This window comes from Aythya fuligula, chromosome 1 (genome assembly GCF_009819795.1).
Source record: "Aythya fuligula isolate bAytFul2 chromosome 1, bAytFul2.pri, whole genome shotgun sequence".
Classification (NCBI taxonomy): Eukaryota; Metazoa; Chordata; class Aves; order Anseriformes; family Anatidae; genus Aythya; species Aythya fuligula.
The window spans coordinates 151,835,054-151,855,849 of record NC_045559.1 but is presented as its reverse complement, the minus strand read 5'-3'; the positions used below and the strand labels follow the sequence as shown (position 1 = coordinate 151,855,849).

Sequence of the window (20,796 nt, the reverse complement as noted above, 5' to 3'; positions counted from 1 at the left end):
TCTGTTCAGATTTCTTCTGGGCTTCAAATTCCATTTTTTCAAACACTAGATGTGTTTGATGACTTGATGACAAGATGACTTGAACATACTTACTCAGCAGTTATCAGCATCTGCTCGTACAACGATAGATAACTTCCAGACTGAGAAGCATCTTTTTTTCCCCCCCTCACACGCTTGAAAAGCATCTGACCACTCGCTTTCATTAATTTGAAAGTTACGTTGGAGTAAAGCTGGTTAAATCTTACACTAATTCTTAAAATATTAAATGGAAGTTAAACATAACTGGACAAAACAGAATTATCCAGTGCCAGGATGAACTGTTTGGAAAAGTCTTTCATGTTGAATGCTAACATAAGAATTTCATGCTATTCTAGAGAAAATGACAGTAAACCTTAAATCACCTGGGAAAAAAAAAATCCTATTGTCACCTGATGAAGAGTTTTGAAGACTTCTTAATATTAACTGTAACAGTGAGTAACAACCTTTAGTTACAACATATTACTTGGGTCAAACACAATGGATTCAAAACTCATGTCTTAACTAACAGCCTACAATCCCTCTGTTCTCAAAAAATATGAAAAACACACTAATTCTTCTTCATCTAATCTCATACTTAAGCTGCAAAAAAAAAAAAACAACATTTTTTTTTTTTTTTAGATCAAGCTTTCATCCTTTCCCAGTCTCAGGGACAAATCTAAAATAAAAACCAGAGCACACAGTGAGAAAAGTAACTACTTTTTTCCTTTTAATATAGATGTAGTACAGAATGTTTAATTACAGCAGGACAGTGCTTCCAGTTAAATAAAATTAAAAACCTTTATTTTCCCCAAATATAAAATTACTAAATTAATGTCTTAAAAGAATAAGAATATGGAAAAAGCTTTAAATTATACCACCATTTACCACAGTAACCATGATCACCAATTACATACTTCATTGCTTTGGCAAAAAAGTTTTTTTTTTCTTTTAATAAATGCATATAAACCTAACATAGCAAAGACTGTATACATCTTTATATTGCACTTATTTATATACAGGAATAAATGGACTGTAAAGTCTGCATATAGTTGGAATGAGCAAATTTTCACAATAAACTGAAAGCATGATAAGAGCTGGTATGAATATTAAAAAATGTTTAGAAATGTAATACATTTATGTACAGACTGCATGGACTGTATTAACAAACAATATGTACATAACAGTTTACTATACTATTGATATTTTAGAATAACTCCGTGTTCATTAATACAGACCTTTGGTTGTATTTAGTTGTTTAGTAAGATCCAAGCTCACGTACTTCCAAAATGCAACAAGGTATAAAATAAAGCACAACAATTTGCCAAATGGTACAAAAACTACTATTGTCAGTTCCATTAAACCCAAAAAACTAGTGTCTCTGTCTAGTCCCAAAATAGTTCTTGTACTTGAAATCAATCTCTATGTGCCATACACAAAAAGAACACCTGAATGTTACATATCTGCAAAATTACATCCCACAACACTTTTTGTAATGTGCAATTCGTTTTAATAATACTTCCTAACGAAAAAGAGAAATTTACTTCAACATTATAATTTCCCAATACGCACATCTGCGATGACACTGTGAATATTTTAAATGTTACCAGCAAGATTAAAAAATATATGTGCGCCTCCTTTACTTACTCTAAAAAACTATTACCAGTAATTGCTATTTGCTTATCACTGTCTACCTTGATATCTAAGTGTGCTCAGACTTTCATACAAATTATGCAGTTTGTACGTGCCCAACATTTAGCTTCAAAATCATCCTGAGTTTGCACACAATGAAGCAAATCCACATACTTAAAAAACAAAAACAAAAAAACAAAAAAAAGCCCCCAACCCCCCAAAACCAAACACCGTACTTTACAAAACAATCATGCAACTGAAGACGAACTGGGCATCCCATGAACTGTTGTGCTTGTTGGAGTTCCACTTATGGCGTTGAAAATGTGTATCGAATTGGGCATAACGTTGGCCTTTTCTTCAACTGGAGTAATCTGAAAATGGAAAACGTGCATTTACCAAAGTGTTCCAAAAGGACGTGAGCATTTATAAAACAGCTATAAAAACACAGCTTTTGATAGTCACCAAAAAATCTTCATTCTTAACAGCCAAATATTTACTGACGCCACATTTAGAAATATCAATTGTGTGCTGTATCTCATATTTCTAGGCATGTGGCTTTGGCACTAAGACAGCTTTTCTATCACTGTCAGTACAACTAGCTTCTGTTCTTTCAAAATACTACAAATTTTGTGCTCATTATACAAGAGACAGCATTTTCTGAGTTAATGACTACAGACTTGCAAGAGATTAGTCAAAGTACTCCTCTCAGCTGTATGACACAATCACAGACTGGTTGAGTTGGAACCCCCCTTGACCAACTTCCCTGGCTCAAGCAGGGACAGCTAAGAGCACCTTCTCACCTATAGAAAGAATAAGAGGAGAAAGAGCAAACTTGTTCTGAATAAGGTATGCTTTTTATGATGAAAATAAAGATTCATCCTTGGCTAAAAGGAATTATGTAAAGATTAGACAAACTGAGAGCAAAAGTAAAGAAAATTAATTACCATCCCATCTGATCGTATTTGCAAGCAGCAGAGGGAAAAAAAGAAAAGTCCATTAAGATTTTCTACATTTTCATAACAACATTTTTGCAATTGTTTGAACACCACACAATTATAAGAGAGCTAATATTTTTTTTTCTTCCAATAACAGAGCAAAACATTAGATTTTTTTCCTTTCTCTCCAAATACACCATATTTTTGTAATTATGATATTTTCATAGATTTCAGTGAAGGCCTTCATGATTCTACGACTTCAAGGTGTGATGAATCTTTTTTTTTTTTTTAATCATTTTTTACATAGCATGTTTTAATTATGTACAACTAATTACATTTGTATAAACAAACACAGTAGAAGACCAGTAGTACATATTACTACAGTGATGTACTTTCATATTCTATTCACACTGTCTTACAGTGTCAGTTGTTTGCCCCTTGTCTCTGCTTACTTTTAGCCAATCTGATTTACTCCTAAGGTTTCAGGCATTAAATGCTTTTTCTTATCCTCAGTCTTTGGAAACTCACACATGAGAATTTTTTAAACATACACAGCTTGCACTGAGTTCATATTTATTTTCTTATTTTTACTTTTTACTTTTTTTACTTTTTACTTTTTGTGTTCAAAGCATCATTATATACTTTTACATTTTCCTTTTTGTGTAAAAAAAATATCTTCTTAGATAAGCATATGGATAACCTGCTACATACGTTAGCTTTTTCAGCAAGTATTTCTTGGATCATAATAAACTAATTTGGAGATGTCAAAAAATAGTAAGTGGGTAAAGTTGTTCTATGTCTTAAGGATGTAAACCTGAGAAATGCTGGAAGATTAATAGATCACTTAAATGTCAAATGGACTGAATGCCTCAGGTAGGTCTTGATTTTTCACATCTCAGAGTAAAGCCTATTTTATTTGTAAAGATGAAGGAAACGGAGCTTCTCTTTGCACCAGCTGTTTATCCAGACACGCATGCACTGGTTCCTAAGTCTAAGGAAAGATGCTGTTATGGCCAAACATTTAAGGAAATCTCATAGAAATATGTATTAGTAAGGTAAAATATTTAAGAAAATACAGGTATTTCTTGTGGGCCAGAAATACAAGTCTTGAGGGTAAGCCACTCTGTGGCTCTAGGAAATGATTATACAAATAACAGTGCATTAAAGGAACAGAACCTGAAGTGATGAGTGTGATGAATAAAAACTTAAAGGCAGTAGGCATTAACCATGAATCTTTGACCTTTCCCATACTCCTAGAGATAATATCCTTGCCTCTGAAGTCAGGAGGCATTTCTACCACAGATTCTAAACGCAAGGTCCTTAATCTCATTTTTCCTTTTCTCATATCTCCAGCTTGTCTGTAGTTGGTTCCATCAAGAAAATGTGTAGAAATACCTCTTGCAAGATGGCTTAACTCTTTCTTGCAAAAGTAAACGCTTGCATCTTAGAAATAGATGAGGATAGAATAGAATAGAATAGAATAGAATAGAATAGAATAGAATAGAATAGAATAGAATAGAATAGAATAGAATAGAATAGAATAGAATAGAATAGAATAGAATAGAATAGAAAGGGTTAAGCTTGCAGATGAAATTACCCTACAGTTATCAGGAAGTATAGATTAAAATGAACTTTCCAGATCACTGAATGAAGATACCTGTAGATGCATTAAGTATAAGTGACACATGTATTTGTGTCATTAAATTTGTTTTTATCTTTACTGTAATCTTACTCTCCTATGAAAAACAGGCTAGTGCCAACAAGATTAATTTTCTTAATCCTGAAGATCAAGAAAGCACCTGAAGAAAATTCACACACAGAAAAGAGAGAAGTTCCAAAATTCCATGGTATGCTTAAACTCCAATAGAAATAAAACCAACGCAATCTTCTGATGTAAAGCATAATGTACACTTTTCCTACTGGGTTCACATTATAGCTATGTTCTCAATAGTGGTATATATAAATTAATTTCAGAACATACTTGTTCATGCATTATTTCAGAAAGCTCTTTCGCCATTTCTCTGTAGTTGGCCTTCATTTCTTCCTGATATTCCAACTGATCTTCCTTTATAAGTCGCTCATTTATACCGAGAGCATGCCCACAAGCTTCAACAAATTGCCTGATTTAGATAAAATAAGAAAGATCTCAAGAAGGAATACAAAATCCAAAAGAATAATTAAAAATGCTAGACTAAACTTTAAAAGTATTAAAAAAAAAACCTTTCACTGAATTCTTATATCATTTATTTATTAAAAAAAAAACACAAACAACAAACAGTACCTAAAAACTTCCTTTAGGAGCTTCACTTTATTATCTGGATATCTTTTGGTGTTTGTGTCATCTAAGAAAGCTCTTGCATATGCTAGTGGACCAGCATTAACCTAAGAAAGAATAAGAATTACAAAATGAAGTCAGCTCTCTGATATACTGTCTTAGCAATAACAGATGCCACAGGTGAATGCCTGATTTAAATTTCTTAGGAGAACACACTGATTTCACATAAATAAATAAATAAATGCCCTCCCTTTCCCCCTGCACATAAAAACCAAACACGTCCTTATTCCATAAGGTGGGAAATAAGCTGAATCTACTACAGCTTATTTATTGAAATGCACTGGTCTGCTTATCCACAGAAAACAAGCTAAAAACTCTGCAATTCTAAATTAGTAAAAACGTAATTGTGCTATTATGGCAGCTACCTAAGAAGGGGATTGAGCGATGTCTGACTCATCCCTATATCATTTTATGGTAACAATAAGAGCCCCTCCCTTGACAACTACCTGATTCTGAAACTTTTTTTTTTAAATTCATTTATTTTTTTTCCCTTTTTTTTCCAACATGGAAACAGTTCATTTGAGATGACTGTGTTTGCTGCTCCTTTGTTTTGAATCAGTTAAAAACAACAGAGCAGCACTTTTAACACTGCATGCTTAAGATCCTTATCATATTGATTTGTATTTGCTACAGTATACACTGTGTGTACCATGGTTTGGTGGGTCTGATGGTTTCTTTCTACTATATTCAGTTCTTGTGTGCCTTAAGCAAAACAAAATATTGCACATTTAGATTTTCTCCTATTATCTTCTTCCTGTATTTTGTCCTCCCCCTTCACCTCCTTAGCTGCATTATCAAAATACAAAACAACAATGACCCTGTTGAACCTAATGTGAGCAGGCCTACGCCTAGGTGAAATATGTTAATTTATGCTTGGCTGGGAAGTTACTACTTTCTTCTAGTTTCAGACCACCATAGTTTCGAAAGGTGTCATCTTAGTCCTTTCACGTAACTGTCAAATCATCAGTATTTACAGAAAATACTTTTACTGCTTTTCCTCTTCTGGGAATAACTGCAAACAATAAGCATATTTCTAATTTACAACATTCTTGACTATACAGAATTGAAACTATTAACAAAATACTGCTTATATACTTTTTCAGAGACAGAAGGAAGCGAAATAGCTGAACGGCAAAGTATATGGTCTTACCTGAACACTGACACTTCCTTGTAGCTTCAGCTGCAATTTGATCATATCTACTTCAGCTGAAGCACAAAGCTGCCTGAGTTCTGCGACTTTTTTACTCATTTCATCGATGGCTACTTCAATTGGGTTTAAATCAGTATGGTGCTGGTACATGACTGGAATGCGCTTCTTCACATATGGGAAACAATGTATAGCTACGGACAGAATTGAGTTTAATGTAGTGTTAGAAATGTTTTTGAATAAGGTGTACTTCGATAGGATTTTATGTGAAAAATCTCATTTTGACATAATTTGTTAGCCAATTTATTAACACATTAAATGACAAATACTACTAGGAGTACAAGGAAACAAAATATTGAAAATGTTAAGTACATATATTAAAGCAAATAAAGATTGTTGGTACTACTATACTACTACTAACAATAATCAAGAAATAAACCATACAATCTTAATTCATAGAAGTTTAGAAAGAATTGCTTATCATACATGTATCTTAGAGAGTAAAAGAACTAAGAACAGGCAAGGTTGTACTTTCTATTTCCTCTCAAGTATTAGCTACGGACAGCTGATATTATTAACTAATGTAAGTTCCATTTACCACTACATTAAGACAGTGATATACAAGCTCACACTTTCAGAGACAAAACAGTCTTTTTCTAAGAACAAGGAAAAGTAGCCAGCAGGTTCATAGCTCTTGAAGGTCAAAGAAAAAAAAAAAGACCAAAAAAAAAAAAAAAAAGGATTATCCCTTGAAGAAACCAGTATGAAAGCCTAGTTTTGACTGCAAATGCGGAAAACATTTTCACTGATAGCTATAAATGAAGAGTAGTAAGAACATAGTGAAATATGAGATTTTACTCTTTTCCTAATACTTCAGCATTAAGAAACCATACAACTATCTATGTATTCTCAGATGGTGATTTACAAGCATCCTTGCATACAATATTTTTGGGTATTATTTTCAAGTACATACTCATTTTAAAAGATTGTTTCCCAATCATTCTCAACTATGTTCTTGACTACTTTGCAGTTCTTGTAATCTCCCAACAGTCATGTGAAATCCTCTAAAGGATTTTTTCAGGAAAAGCATAAAACATACAGAAAAGCCTAGTATCAAGAAATAAGTATATATATATATGTGTGTGTATGTATGTATATATATATAAAAGAACAGTTTTCTCTTAAAGGAAATTTCAGTCCAATGAGTACCTGTCAAAACAGTCCGTCGTTTACACTGTTCTTCTACTCCTCCTTGTCTTTTACCAGCTTGAGTAAAAGGCATCTCAAACATAAAGCGGCGAATGTTATGAGTCCTTTCAAAATCTGTTTTTCTTTCCTGCAACTCTTTTTCTTCAAAGTATGGAACTACATGCGTAACTTGAATATACGCATATTTTGAATCTAAATCCTTTGGATTTACCTGAAAAATGTGGAAGAAAATACACCAAATAGCTACATTGTGAATAAAGTAGATATAACTGTAGTTACACAAATTTCAGAAATTAAATTTGGTCTCTTAATCTGTAAATTACTGCAAGCTTAGCAAACACTAATGCTCTCGTGGGACTTCTCTGGCAAACCACACTGCAGCACTACAGACATTAAGTCAATACATTGCTAAGAATTAACATTAAAGAAAACTTACTGCTAAGAAATGACATTTAAGAAAACTTACTGCCGCCTTAAGGTAGTATACAGAAGAAAAAAAACACACACCACTACCATTATTTTCTACATTCAAAACTGCAATAAAAAAATAAAGCAGTTTTGTCCAAACTTAACAGTGAATACTGGATTTCAAGAGAATTTCAAGAGAAGTTGCAGAAATAAAATATATATTTAAAGCCTTTATTTAGAGTACACAGGAAGAACCGTGAAAAATGGAGTACAATATAACTCTCTTGTCCTCCAACACATTAAACTCCTGCATATGTTCTTCTCTCCTTTTAAAGTTCCAGTTTGAGTTAAGAGTACTGAAAAGCCCACCACTGCTGCACTTTCAGGTGGAGAAGCACAGCACTTTGTGAGCTTGTAGAATCACGGAACAGAATAGAGGATATTATGAGAAAATCAATGTAAAGCGTAAAAGCTTGAATTGGTTAAGGAATGAAATGAAAGGAATGCAGAGGCATCTTGTGCAGTATGAGATTTTCTCAGCCTATGGGTACTACAATCCTCTTTTGTTCAATGGCTTCAGCTATCGTGATGGCAAACCTTACCTTAAAAGCATCAAGAGGGGACTACGAGAGGTCAACATTGCAGTTGGATTTGATCAGCTCTGAAGGTCCCTCCCAATTAACTGAATTATACTATTCTAAAGATATAAATGGCAAATTTTATCTCAGAAAAATATTTGATCAGGCTTTGGTGACGGTAGAGTGATGTGGGGGTAGGCAGGAGACGCACCTTTAAAGCAGATTTTTTTGCTAGTAGCGTGTCCCAAGTAAGCATGATTATGGATAAATATCCTGGGAGACCTGCAGTCTAATCCTACACTGGCAAAAGTGTAGTATTAGTTAATACTACTAATTGTAAATACTACAAAAATGTAGCATTTAGCTTTTTGGCTATCCTTAAGTGTAAGTTTAATAGAAGATGATAACTCTCCCATACCCTTCAACCAGCAGATTTTTTAGATACGTGTTTGGATATTAAACGAATAAAGGAAAGTGATCCCATGTTATTTCAAATTGATTAGTGGAAGGAAGTTGTATATTGGAATTCTTAAGAGAGAATGAAAACATACTTTGCCAGAATCCTGAATCATTTTGACATTTTCAGATCCAAATTTGTCAGAGTAGAGTTTCTGGAGCCTCTGAGAAATTTCTGAAAGAGGAGTGAGTTTAGGCTCTTTATAGATATATTCCTTTCCATCTTCATCCTCAAAGAATCCCTGTAAAAAAATAAATAATCAAAATCTTGGGAAAAAATAATAACCAACATTGAACAATGATTTTGATTAACATAATATTTATGGTTGAAAAAGAAACATTTAACATCAGGATTCAAGCAAATGTAAATAAACAAATTAAGCCTCAGTAAAAAGAGGCTTCTGAAGAAAATAAAAACAAACAAAACAAAAACAGAAAGAAAGAAAAAAACAGAAAAATATAACTGTCTACTAGAAAATGAATGAAAGATAATGGAAACACACAAAGTTAAATTTTTCGTTGTAATGTTATGATGTGCCAAGCTTTTGAGATTAAAAAAACAAACAAACAAAAAAAAGTATTTTCTTTACTTTTATCTTAAAAAGTGAAATTTTGGTACTGTTTCACTTGCCAAAACAGATCCCGTTGCCCAGTAGGACTACCCTGATTCACAAGTGAATACTTTGACAATGTTTTCAAAACTTGAAAATTGATTGGTTTGAAATTTAGTTTACGTAAACATCTTAATTTTGTGTTGTACTCTTTTGGCATATACTTCTTCATTTTTATTACATATAGCATTTGTTTTAAAACCATAACTGAATGCAATTTGTAGTAAAATGGAAAGTGAAACAGTTGATTGATTTAAAACAAAAAACCATGTCTGAGTTCATGTTTGAAATCAAAAAATAAATATTTTTGTCATAAAATGAAACAGAAAATAGGAAAGCACAACATATCGTGTGTAAACACAGGCTAGTTTGACAAAAATACCCACATCAAACTACAGTGAAATGCAGTAGTTTTTACTGCATTGTTTGCTTTGTAAGCAATTACTGTAATTACCTCAACATCTGTTTCACTGTCTGTAAACTGGTATTGCTATAAAGTTATAAAAGACAACAGAATACATATAAAGTTATATTGCTCAGAGTATTTTACAATTCCCCATGCTCAGCTGAACAATTAACAACTGGGCTATGCATGTAGAAAATGTATTACTTGATACCGCGTGAGACCATACTGATACATATGCAGTGTAAACACAAATTAGAGGATGTGAAACTGTCCAATACGCAGCCACAACTCTTGTTTGAAGCATGCAATAATGACGTATAGACAAGAGTGATTTGTTCTCTGAATGGAACTTAATGTTATTTTTTTTTTTTCAATCACAGTGGCTCTTAATGCATACCAATCTAAGAAGCAGCCTTGCAAACCACACTGCAGCGCTACAGACATTAAGTCAATACATTGCTAGGAACTGACATCATAGAAAACTTACCGCTGCCTTAAGGTAGTAAATAAAAGAAGAAAAAGAAAAAAAGGCAAAAAATTTACTGAGGAAAATAAGGAAGAATTGTGTTGGAATTGATAAATGTTTTAAATTAAGTTATTGACAGTATTTAATTATTTCTTAAATAACATATTTCTCGTGCTTTTTGTCATGGTATCAGCACAAATGATGAGAGTGCACCTTGTAAAATAAACCAAGATTTTTCTTATTGCATACTGCAGTAATGGTAGGTAAATAATACTCACCTGTCCAAAGAATGCTACCCTGAAATAAGTTCCCAGCAGTCTCTTTCCTGTATGCATAACTTCTGTTACTTTACTGTATGCTCGATGAAGAGTATCATATAAATGAGCAAGCCTCTAAAAATAAAATAAAATAATTATGGGGTAACAAAATAACATAATGCATTCCTATCTTAAAACAACTATGGATGATGTTCCTGTACTTAAAAACAACTAAAAAGACTATTTTTTGAACACTATTTAAGTGTTCAAAGAAAAAAAAAAAAAGACTTTTTTAAACGTATTACTATGTTTAACACCTGTATCAGAATGACAATATGCAAGATTAAGTTTTAATAAATTATATTTATTTGAAAGAAAAACATTTAAAAATATTTAGAATTAATCATTTCAACACACTCGTATTTCAGTTACTACTTTAATTATCTTGTTCTGTGATATGTTATGTGTCATGCAGTTAAAAAAAAAAAATCAGGAATTTTTCCTTGCTCAAGTTTACTTATAATGAATTTAGTACCTCAAAATCTCTCCGTTTTTCATAAATGGGAATTATCAGTTTATATATGTCAGCAATCAGTTCATAGCGTTCTGCCTTCCAGAGTCCATCAGCACATTGCTCCAACAATTCCATCAGCACATCCTAGATTTGTACACACATTTGAAAAAGAAAAACAATTTGGTGCTCATTACAAGCCTGGTAAGCAGTTATACCAAAATTCTTCCTAAGGAAAAAAGGAAGATCTTGCCTCAAAACCATGTTCTCTAAAATAGAATTATTGTGGCAATCAAAAAAAAAAAAAAAAAAAAAAAAGCTAAGAGGAAAGAAAAAGCAGAATGGTCTGAATGTATGTGAATGTATACATGTACTCTTTGTATTTACCATAAACAGCATTTTTCTTTTAGATACTCCTGACCTTTTAAGTATACAAATGACACCTGTGTGAAGACCCAAACTTGTCTTACTATATACATTTTTTGAAAGTGCTGTTTCCTTGTTGTTTTTGTTTATTTTTTTGCACAAAGAACATTTTTTCAACTATCAATAAATTGCATCATCAGTAAAACAAAACAAAAAACTCTAATACCAAAATCCACACTCAGAAATATTTGTTAAGGTATACCAGTTAATTTTGTGTATTTGAACCAGAAGGACATACTAAAACAGTTAGAGAAGCTGTTTTGACCCTTCAGGATCAAATTCAAAATCATATGTCTAACTCTATTAACTCAAGTGTTACACACAACGTTATAGATATCATGGAACAACTTAAAGCTTCTATGATAAAGCTGTCATATACTCAGTCATGACTTGAGTGTGGAAGAGCCACCGAAGATCTCCACCCCCATCCATATACCCTAAAGCATATCTCAGTCCTCTTCAAGTGTGCTTGGGGATCCAATAACCTCCAGTAGGACCCAAGTGTGAGACAGAGACATCTTCTAGTACCACTTCTGTACCATAGTGGTCAAGCCAGAAGCCAGAAATAACTTAGTCTTAGAAGGGATGCAATACTATTTCCTTCCTCCATTCAGTGGAGGGCTGAGACATAACAAATACATTGCTTAGAAAAGCCAACTTTAATTTTGAGGGGGAAAAAAAAAAAGACTGAAAAATGCTACCCTTTTCCATGCGCTTTAATAGTCCCTAAAAATTTCGCTTCCCCCAGTCATCATGGGGCTGTACAGACTCCCCAGTATCTCCATCCTCAGCAACCACGTGGTAAGAACCAAAAGACCCATGGCACTGCTGGACCACAAGGGATGTCCACAAAGTTTTGTGACTACTAGAGTCTTAAGTCAGACACAAGAGGGCATCCAAATGCAGCAAAATTTAATTTGCACAGAGGAAAAAATAGAAAGAGCAAAACTGCATATGGGAAAGCCGACAGAAGGAGGGAAAAACACTGTTTCTGGGTAACCTCTCTGTGCTTATCCATCCTCATGGGAATAGTTTATTTCCATACATCCAGTGAGAATTCCCCTTACAACATGTGAGACTGCCTCTTCCTCTTTCATTGTTCATCTCTTACAAGAGCCTGGCTCTTCCCTCAGCCACCTTAGGAGTTGGACTTTTTCCAGTTCATTGATCTCTCTCTCTCTCTCAACTTGGAGGTGGGCAGCACTGGGCACGAGATTAGAGGTGGGGCATCCCAAATGCCAAGCAGAAGGGTGAAAATGTAATTCCCTCCACTTGTTGACTCTTTCTAATATAACGCAGTGTGCAATTGGTCTTTGTTGCCACAATGCTATGCTGGTGAGTCCTGTTCATCCTCTTGTACACCAGAACTCCCGGGTCTTTCTTTCTGCAGAGCTGCCACCCAGCCAGTCCATCCTCCATCCCCAGCCTTTACTGACACATTGGGCATTTTTTCCCCAGGTGCAAGACTTTGTTCTTGTCTTTGCTGAACTTCAAGAGGTTTCTACCACCTTGAGTTTGAGGTCCCTCTAACTGGGATGTTGGGGTCCCTCAACAAATATTCCTTAAAATACTCATTCTTCTAGAAAAATTCTTTAATCATCTGTTTATAACACATAACATGATTAGAAGGGAAAAAAAAATCCAAAAATTCTACCTAACCAGCCACTCAACAAAGTACCAGGCAGTGCTTTGTTACAGGGTATTACTGCAAGGAGTATTTTCACTCACTAACTTTACACTACTAAAAGTATTCTCAGTACATTAAAATGATGATATTTGCTGAAGATCTTAGAAATTTGGTTCTTTAGAAGGCAAATACAAAAACACCAGGATGCTCAGATAGTCTGACAGATTTCTTCTATATAATTTCTATTACCTGTAGGCAAATACTCCTATGGGAGAAGGGGGTAATATTTCCTACAGCTCTGAGGTTTCTGAAGCAATTATTGTCTGTCCTCTTTTTACTGAAAATGTTTTTTAGCTTTTCCCAAGGCATTTTTCAATGGTTATCATCTCTTATTGTACTGTTAATATAGAGGGTTAAGCCTTACTCTCTTACTATATAACTGAGGAGTAATTTATAACCCTACCGTGCCAACCATTTAATGAGATTCTTGTAAAATGAAGATATGTTTTTAAATGCCCTGTTTACTCACCTAGGACTCAAGCATAAAAAAGTAAAGGATAAAATCTCAAGGACTCAAGGATAAAAAGGATAGAATACCTCATAAATCTAAAAATAACTTTATTACACAAGTTATTGCTTATATGCTTAAAGTCATTCAGAGAATCACAGCATGGCTGAGGCTGGAAGCGACCTCTGGAGGCCACCTGGTCCAACCCCTGCTCCAGCAGGGCCACCCAGAGCATTTTCCCCAGGGCCATGGCCAGGTGGCTTCTGAAGATCTCCAAGGAGGAGACCCCACAGCCTCTCAGGGCAACCTGTGCCAGGGCTCCCACACCCGCACAGCACAGCAGTGCTGCCTGGGGCTCAGAAGGAGCCTCCTGTGTTTCAAATCCCAGGATGCTCCCCAAGACATTCACTAGTGTAAACCTGGACTGTCTCTCTTTGTACTGGAACATACAGCTTGATAAATAGCTGGCACTTGACAGACGCCTGCATAACTATCTTCGATTCTGAGAAACCATCCAGAATGAGAAAAAGCAAGACAAATGATAGATGATTTCACCCAAGATTCTAGTATGGTGCATACAGGTGAATGAAAGCTTAATTGCCATTCCTCTTAAGCTACCAAATCACCGGGGAAAAGGTAAAATAAAATAAACCTTGTCCAAGATAAGGTTATGCATCTTAGGATGTGTAAGTGATACAATCTGAAAGCATTCACTGGCTGGAGAAACACCTGCCCTGGAGAAATACTGCACTACAAATTTATTTGACACATTTTGGAGTTTATGGATTCCGATTTATAAGAATAAAAATCACCCTTCTTGTTTTGGGCTGTGCTATATTTTTTATTGCACAGCAAGAGCACAAGGATGACAGGATAATTTTCTTCATCTGAGAATCTGAGTTAGTTTTCCTACAGAGAAAGGCTGAAGGGTATTAAATTGTCTCCTCTATATAACATGTACTGTGAAGCTCTCATTTACCAATCTGAAGTTAGAATGATTCATCTCATGGACAGGCAGCAGAGCTAACAAGAGATCAGAAAAAAAAAGTAAGAAGGTGGATATTGAGTTAATATTTGTGGTGGAGCTGTATTTTGGCAAATTTTTATTTTGGAAAACAAACAACAAACCCGAATCAACTTTTTCTGAGTTTTAATCTGCATGGAATCTGGCACCAGACACTGGTCTACTAGCCATAGCTCAAAACCCTCACGGATGAGCTGTTTACAATAAAGTCTAGCAGGGAAATGATAACAGCTTCCAGGCTTTTGCTTTGCAACTTGTGACACCCATAAGATTTTAGTTCTACAAGGAGAATCTGACCTGTGCTGCTGAACAGACTCTCTGGCTAAACAACTGTTAATGAAATACACATAGTAACTTTGTTAAAAATGAAACACTAGTGTTTTTTTTTAATGACTAATTTAGGAAATGAGTCAGGGTAATCCTTGCCTAGAAGATAATTATTTTAAAATGAGAATTGAGAATTTGAAAAAATTGATTTTAAAAACCAGGAAACTACATAGACTCTTAAGACAAATTTCGCTGACTTAGGAAGACTTTATATAACAGAGAATATAAAAGACACTTTGCTCCTTTTAGAAACATGGAAGAGCCCTCCCTCACTCCCCATTGTGTCAATCACTGGTTTTGAGATTTAATTCTGACATGCCTAGCATCCAGGGAAATCCCAAGTAACGTGACTCATAGGAAAAATTCACAGTAGAGGATCATTTAGCTGAGTAGCAGTAAAGTACAGCTTGAAAGATATGTTTATTATACCATTTATCTACCCTACTGTTCTATTTCTTTTTCTTAGACTACCACAGATTCCCTTTCATAAGGCCATACTGAGGTAGCACTCTACATATGAATATGTTCCTGTTCATGAAGCAACTGGAATATCGTTTTTGAAGAACTTCTGTTTATAAAGGGTTGCATACAGGGAAAATGAACTCTGCGAGGTTTGAACCCTTTGCAGGATCCATTGGCTTATAATTTCACACTTGGCTTACTGTTGCTCCATGGAAATACTGAGAGATGGAAATAAATCTGGGTAGGGTTCAATGACTCAGAAAATGCAGCATATTCTTTTTACAATGAGTGACTAATCAGAAGAAGAATAAAGACATTCCGGTTAAAAAAATACAGAAGATCCTCTCTGTCAAATGATTTATCAGGTAGGTGCTGACAAGAGTTTCCAACAAAAGTTTCCATCCACTGTAGGTCAGTAAAAATCCAACTCCTAGTTCACTTAAACAATTTACATTTTTCTGTGAGTAACATGCTACATTCACGCTGGATGAGGAGAATCAGTGTTTTAAAGAATATAGCATACAAATAATAATAAAAAACGCAGTCTGCTATTGGGTGTCTTTGGAAACAAAAGGCACTCTCATTTCAAGTAATTCCAACTCCTGCCTTCACAGAAAAAAGGCAAGGCTACAAATTTTGTCTTAAAACTATAGAACAAATTAGTACCAGAATGTGGGAATAAAACACATGTGCCCTAGCTCTAGCCCTAGGCTTAAAACCACTAAATCTTTCATCTATTCCTCCCAAATCTGTTAGTATAGACTCAGATTGCAGTCAATTTTGCATTTTGTCACATGCTTTCACCATAAACAAATTAAAACATACACAAAAATGTGTTGCTACAATTATGTTTACGCACCAGGGATTTTTCTAACATAGCTACTGCAACTAGTGGTCTGTCCCTCGCTCTGTACTGGCAAATATATTGCGTAGTCATCGCAATTTGTATGCTGGTGCTTTACGTAAAATACACATATATAGCAAATTCTCTAAAGCCTGGACAGCTCATAGAATTTTTTGTTTTATTTCTGTATTATGATAAGAATAGTGGCTAGGAAAACAATGATAGCATAGGTCATAGCCGTCAGCCTCAGGACTGAAACTGAACTCGAAAAAAATAAACAGCACTTTAATGTGCACCAATTCTAACACAGTTATGCTTGCTTACTTCGTTGAAGTGAACATCTTGCATTCCAACATCCTCCATCATTGAAGCTTCTTCGTCTATATTAGGTGTGATTACTCTGAAAGCAGTACAACCTTGTCTAAACATCCCTATCATTGAAAAAGAAAAACAGAAAAATTTACCTTAATGCCATCAAAATGCATTCCTCCACCAGAATAACACTAGGTCATTTTACGATGTTGGATAATGCAGAAGACTTATATTCTTACCACCAAATTAATAATTAAAAAAAAAAACAAAACAAACAAACAAAAAAACCTGCCTCCCACTGCATGATTAAAAGAGCAGAGCCCACCTTATTCCTTAAACCCCCAACATTAATACCTAAACTCTTACCTACAAAAATATGTAGTGTCTGAATCTTTCTACTTTATCTTAAATCTGTACCCAACCTATCCCACCCCAAGTCTACATTAATCAGGGTCACTTTTACAGTATTTCATTAAATTGTTCATGCAAGAATGAGGTTCGACTGTCTATATTACTAACAGGAAGTAACTTGCATATGACAGGAAACAAAAATAGCAAGTTACCCAAGGGAACCACAACTATATACATATTATCACTAGGTATCAGTTGGTTGTTATTAGGCTTGCAAGAAAGTGAAATAACTTAAACAACTCAGTCTCAGATTTGGTCACAGAAAGCTTTTGAGATCATTAGGGGCAGAAGGGATTGCTTATAGCACTGAAAAAGTATCCTGCAAGAGGTAAAAAAGTAACGGAGAAAGAAAAGACATCCTGTAGACCTATAACTTCAGATGGCAGTTCAAGCAAAGATGAGGCTAAAAAGTTCTGGTCATGAATTCATACGCTTAAAAAAAAAAAAAAAAAAGCTCAATATCATAATCAGTCCTAATAGTTTTCTAGCCTGCCTTCCACCTATAGGATCAGAATACTTGTGTTCTTAGTCTGTGGTTTGAAAAAATAGCATATAGACTTTATTAAGAAAAATCTCTAGAAGAAACTTGCAGAAATCTATCTCAATAGTCACCTTTTTTTCCTTCTTTTTTTTTTTTTCATATATGGACAGCTGCTAGCACAGATTACGAAGACAAGTGAAGTGCTCTGAGCACTAATATCACTTGGCATCTAAAGATTTGTAAATTTTTTTTTTACTTCTCTGGCAATGCCAGGCTTCCATATATACAGTGAGATACATGTATTACTCAATGAACACAAATATTCGCTGATAAGGTTGCTTAGAAAGGGTCTGATCAGCTATTAGCAACTATAGCATAAAATTATTATTTAATTTTTATTTATTTATTACTTTCCTAAAAAAATATTTTATCTTCATCTGAAATGATGACCCTTAATTGTGCAAGAATGTTGTTGTAGGTATGCTATCCACTTAAGTCAGAATTTTTTCCTTGGTGAACACTGAAATGCCTACAACTTCCCCAGGCAAACTATTGCTAAACTATAATGCAATTATATGGACAAAAAAAAGACCAACAACCCACATTTAAGTAAGATTTAAAAATCATACCTTTCCGTGTGAGATATTCTGCAACCAGTGCTGCTACATGGACATAGCACATTGCTGCCTAAAACAGAAACACTTATAAGCTACAATTACAATGGATCTAATGAAAATGAGATATACAAGAAAAGTCCTAGCCTGGGTCTTTTTTTTTTTTTTTTTTTTTTTTTTTTAAAGTTGTCACTGATCACTTTTTTGTACAGAAAATACAAAGATTCAAGATTTTTCTTTAAAAATATCAAAGCCTAGCAGCAAAATTTTTACATATGGAGGCTGTAGAATTTCAGGTACTGGAGCTAAAGGAGAAAAGTGTCAGGAATTCTATTTAATTCATACTTTGTATGGGGCTGGACTTACTGGACCTCTGATTTACAGAGGTTCTCATCTAGTTGTATGGGCAAGGATTTTGTGTTTTTAATGAAAAAATAGTCCTTTTTTAGGTCTGTTTTTAAAAAGAACTTTCCTTCTGAAAGTTCTGAGCTGGAGACATTTCCATCAAAATACAAACTATTAACAGTAGTGTATGTGTCTTATGCATTGTTACCATACAGAATAAAAAGTACAGTACTAAAACATGAGTAAGATATTATTTCTTGGAGGTATTTACTTGCTTACATGATGATAAGGGTAATAGACATATTTATGAAATTCAGATTGAATAAACTTCCAGAAAGAGATGATATTAATTCTCTATGCTGATCCAATAAACGAATCAAGACAAAAATCCCCTCTTCCACCTCTCCCCTTTGCTGTAATTAAATCTTTTAACAGCCTACTGAAAACGGAGAGCTTTCTTTTTTCTAGCAACAAAATTGTTATTCATCAATTTTAAGAACATTGGAAGGTGTTTTTTTTTTAGTAAGCACTCTGGAAGAGAATCAAGATAATTCTTAAATCAACTGGAAAGGAATTCAGGGTGTAACTAAGTGTTTAGTTAACTGATAACAGAAGGATATGTTTAAGTAGATAGTCTGATTCTTTCATGGTTTATATTAAGCTTTCCTGATTTAGTAGCAAATCAGCTGTATTATTTAAACATATGCCTTACATTAATAATCAATAATGACTTACAGATGTATTTGTGTAGCACAAAATCTTATCAGCCATTGAAGTTAATTAATTTTGAATTGTTAGTAGATTAAAATCCATACAGGATAATAATCCTTTCACACTAACAATTACAGTACTTTTGATGTCAAGAGAATTAATCTTACTAAGAAGCTAAAAACAGTCCAATCTTCTCTTACCTCTGAAAGATCCCCGTTTTTAACATGGATCCTTGCCATGCTGTCTAACCATGTCTTCCTTAGTTCAGGTGTACTAGCGTAAGACTTCGCCAAGCTGTATTGGAGGTCTACAAGCATTTCTGGATCGTTCTCATGCTCCTTCATCTGAGCTGTAGCCATTAGTACTGTACGAATCCGTTTTGTTAAATCCTTAACATCAGAAGGGAATGTGGTGTGCTAAAACATGGAAAGTTAGGTTAACTTTTATTATTTGCATCATAGAAGAAGTTGAAATGTAATTGTGAAAGACACTGAGAAAGTTTTAAAGCAGCCTTTCTATAGCATAGAAAGAAGAATAAAACCAAACCTTAATAATTCTGTCATGATTGGCACAATTATTGATGATGGAAAGGGACTGCTGAAATCTGGTTCCTCCAATTCCAACAACATCAGCAATCAACTGGCTTACTGAAATAATAACCTTGACACAAACAGAAGTCTAGTTAGTGTATATTTAATGAAATACCCTTGCAATGTACCTTTGAAGCAATTACATAGGAACGTTTGTTCTTTTTAATTGAAAGATAATTTCTTGAAGTTAAATGGTATTTGATAGACTTTTTGTTTCCCCCAAAATTATTTGTATGTAACAAGGGAAAGAAAAAACAGGCTTGTATAAATTTCATGCACAAACATCCTCTGGTCTACAGACTGACTGCTAGATAAACTCACTAAAGGTCATGAAAGTAGTAAACTATTGTTCCTTGCTTCATCAAAATCATTTTATTTCCATGTAATTCTGTTTTACTAAAATAACATTTCTAGGTTTTAGGACTTATAGGTGCTTGTTGCTTCATTCATTTCTTCCTCAGACACAACATGCTATGCTACTTAATCAAAATAACATCTAAGTACCACAACATTTGCTATTCACAAGTAATAATTATTTTCTACAAAACACAAGGCCATTGAATTGTTTTGAATTATTGCCTTGTACTGAACATACTTCTACTTCCATCTTCATTTTCTTGGAATAGCACCAGCCTTGCTTGAATAACAAGTGATTTCTTTTATGTCTTTATGTGACAGGACTTTGCACACTAACATGCAACTGTACACCTACAAGTACAGGCCACATGACATTTAAAAACACAAATAAAGAAAAATAAAGAAATTATACTTACTTGCAGATGTGTCCTAACAAAAGATTTCTTCCCTGTGTAATCAAAATTATTTCTCATTAAGAAATACAGTAACTGTGAAGCTTCAGTCCGAATGGAACTCAATTTTGAATTACAGTATTTCAGAATCTCATAGCACAGGGCAGAACACATATCAGCTCTACCTTCATAAAACGTAGAAGGAAACTGAAGAAAAGGAAGAAAAATAAGTTATTCATTAACACAAACTCTAGTTCTTGACAAAATAAGCATATCAAGAAAGATATATTAGTATTTTTAAACAATGGAAAAAAACAGCTCTAATAGTTCAAACAAAATGATTTTTACAGCAATTCAAAGAATAATAATTTCATGTTTTTGGGATTATGTCTGTCCTCA

General features: G+C 34.1%; 1 protein-coding gene across 17 annotated transcripts in view; it reads right to left on the bottom strand.

Annotated features, from left to right (window-relative positions):
• Nucleotides 1-719: 719 nt before the first annotated feature.
• Nucleotides 720-20,796, bottom strand: part of DOCK9 (dedicator of cytokinesis 9) — a 125,973-nt gene continuing 105,896 nt past the window's right edge. For 8 of the 17 annotated variants that reach the window (XM_032182225.1, XM_032182319.1, XM_032182190.1 and 5 more), the window contains exons 41-55: nucleotides 20,422-20,604; nucleotides 19,605-19,718; nucleotides 19,259-19,474; nucleotides 18,018-18,075; nucleotides 16,509-16,615; nucleotides 10,991-11,113; nucleotides 10,477-10,590; nucleotides 10,220-10,225; nucleotides 9,781-9,816; nucleotides 8,811-8,957; nucleotides 7,274-7,484; nucleotides 6,068-6,258; nucleotides 4,864-4,964; nucleotides 4,564-4,702; nucleotides 720-2,018 (exon numbers count right to left, since the gene is read on the bottom strand). In XM_032182225.1, coding sequence (XP_032038116.1) covers nucleotides 1,896-2,018; nucleotides 4,564-4,702; nucleotides 4,864-4,964; nucleotides 6,068-6,258; nucleotides 7,274-7,484; nucleotides 8,811-8,957; nucleotides 9,781-9,816; nucleotides 10,220-10,225; nucleotides 10,477-10,590; nucleotides 10,991-11,113; nucleotides 16,509-16,615; nucleotides 18,018-18,075; nucleotides 19,259-19,474; nucleotides 19,605-19,718; nucleotides 20,422-20,604 — 1,869 coding nt within the window. In that variant the 3' untranslated portion in view covers nucleotides 720-1,895. Of the gene's footprint in view, nucleotides 2,019-2,591; nucleotides 2,600-4,563; nucleotides 4,703-4,863; nucleotides 4,965-6,067; nucleotides 6,259-7,273; nucleotides 7,485-8,810; nucleotides 8,958-9,780; nucleotides 9,817-10,219; nucleotides 10,226-10,476; nucleotides 10,591-10,990; nucleotides 11,114-16,508; nucleotides 16,616-18,017; nucleotides 18,076-19,258; nucleotides 19,475-19,604; nucleotides 19,719-20,421; nucleotides 20,605-20,796 lie in introns of all 17 variants that reach the window. The other 9 variants (XM_032182295.1, XM_032182278.1, XM_032182208.1 and 6 more) reach the window with 3 other exon arrangements.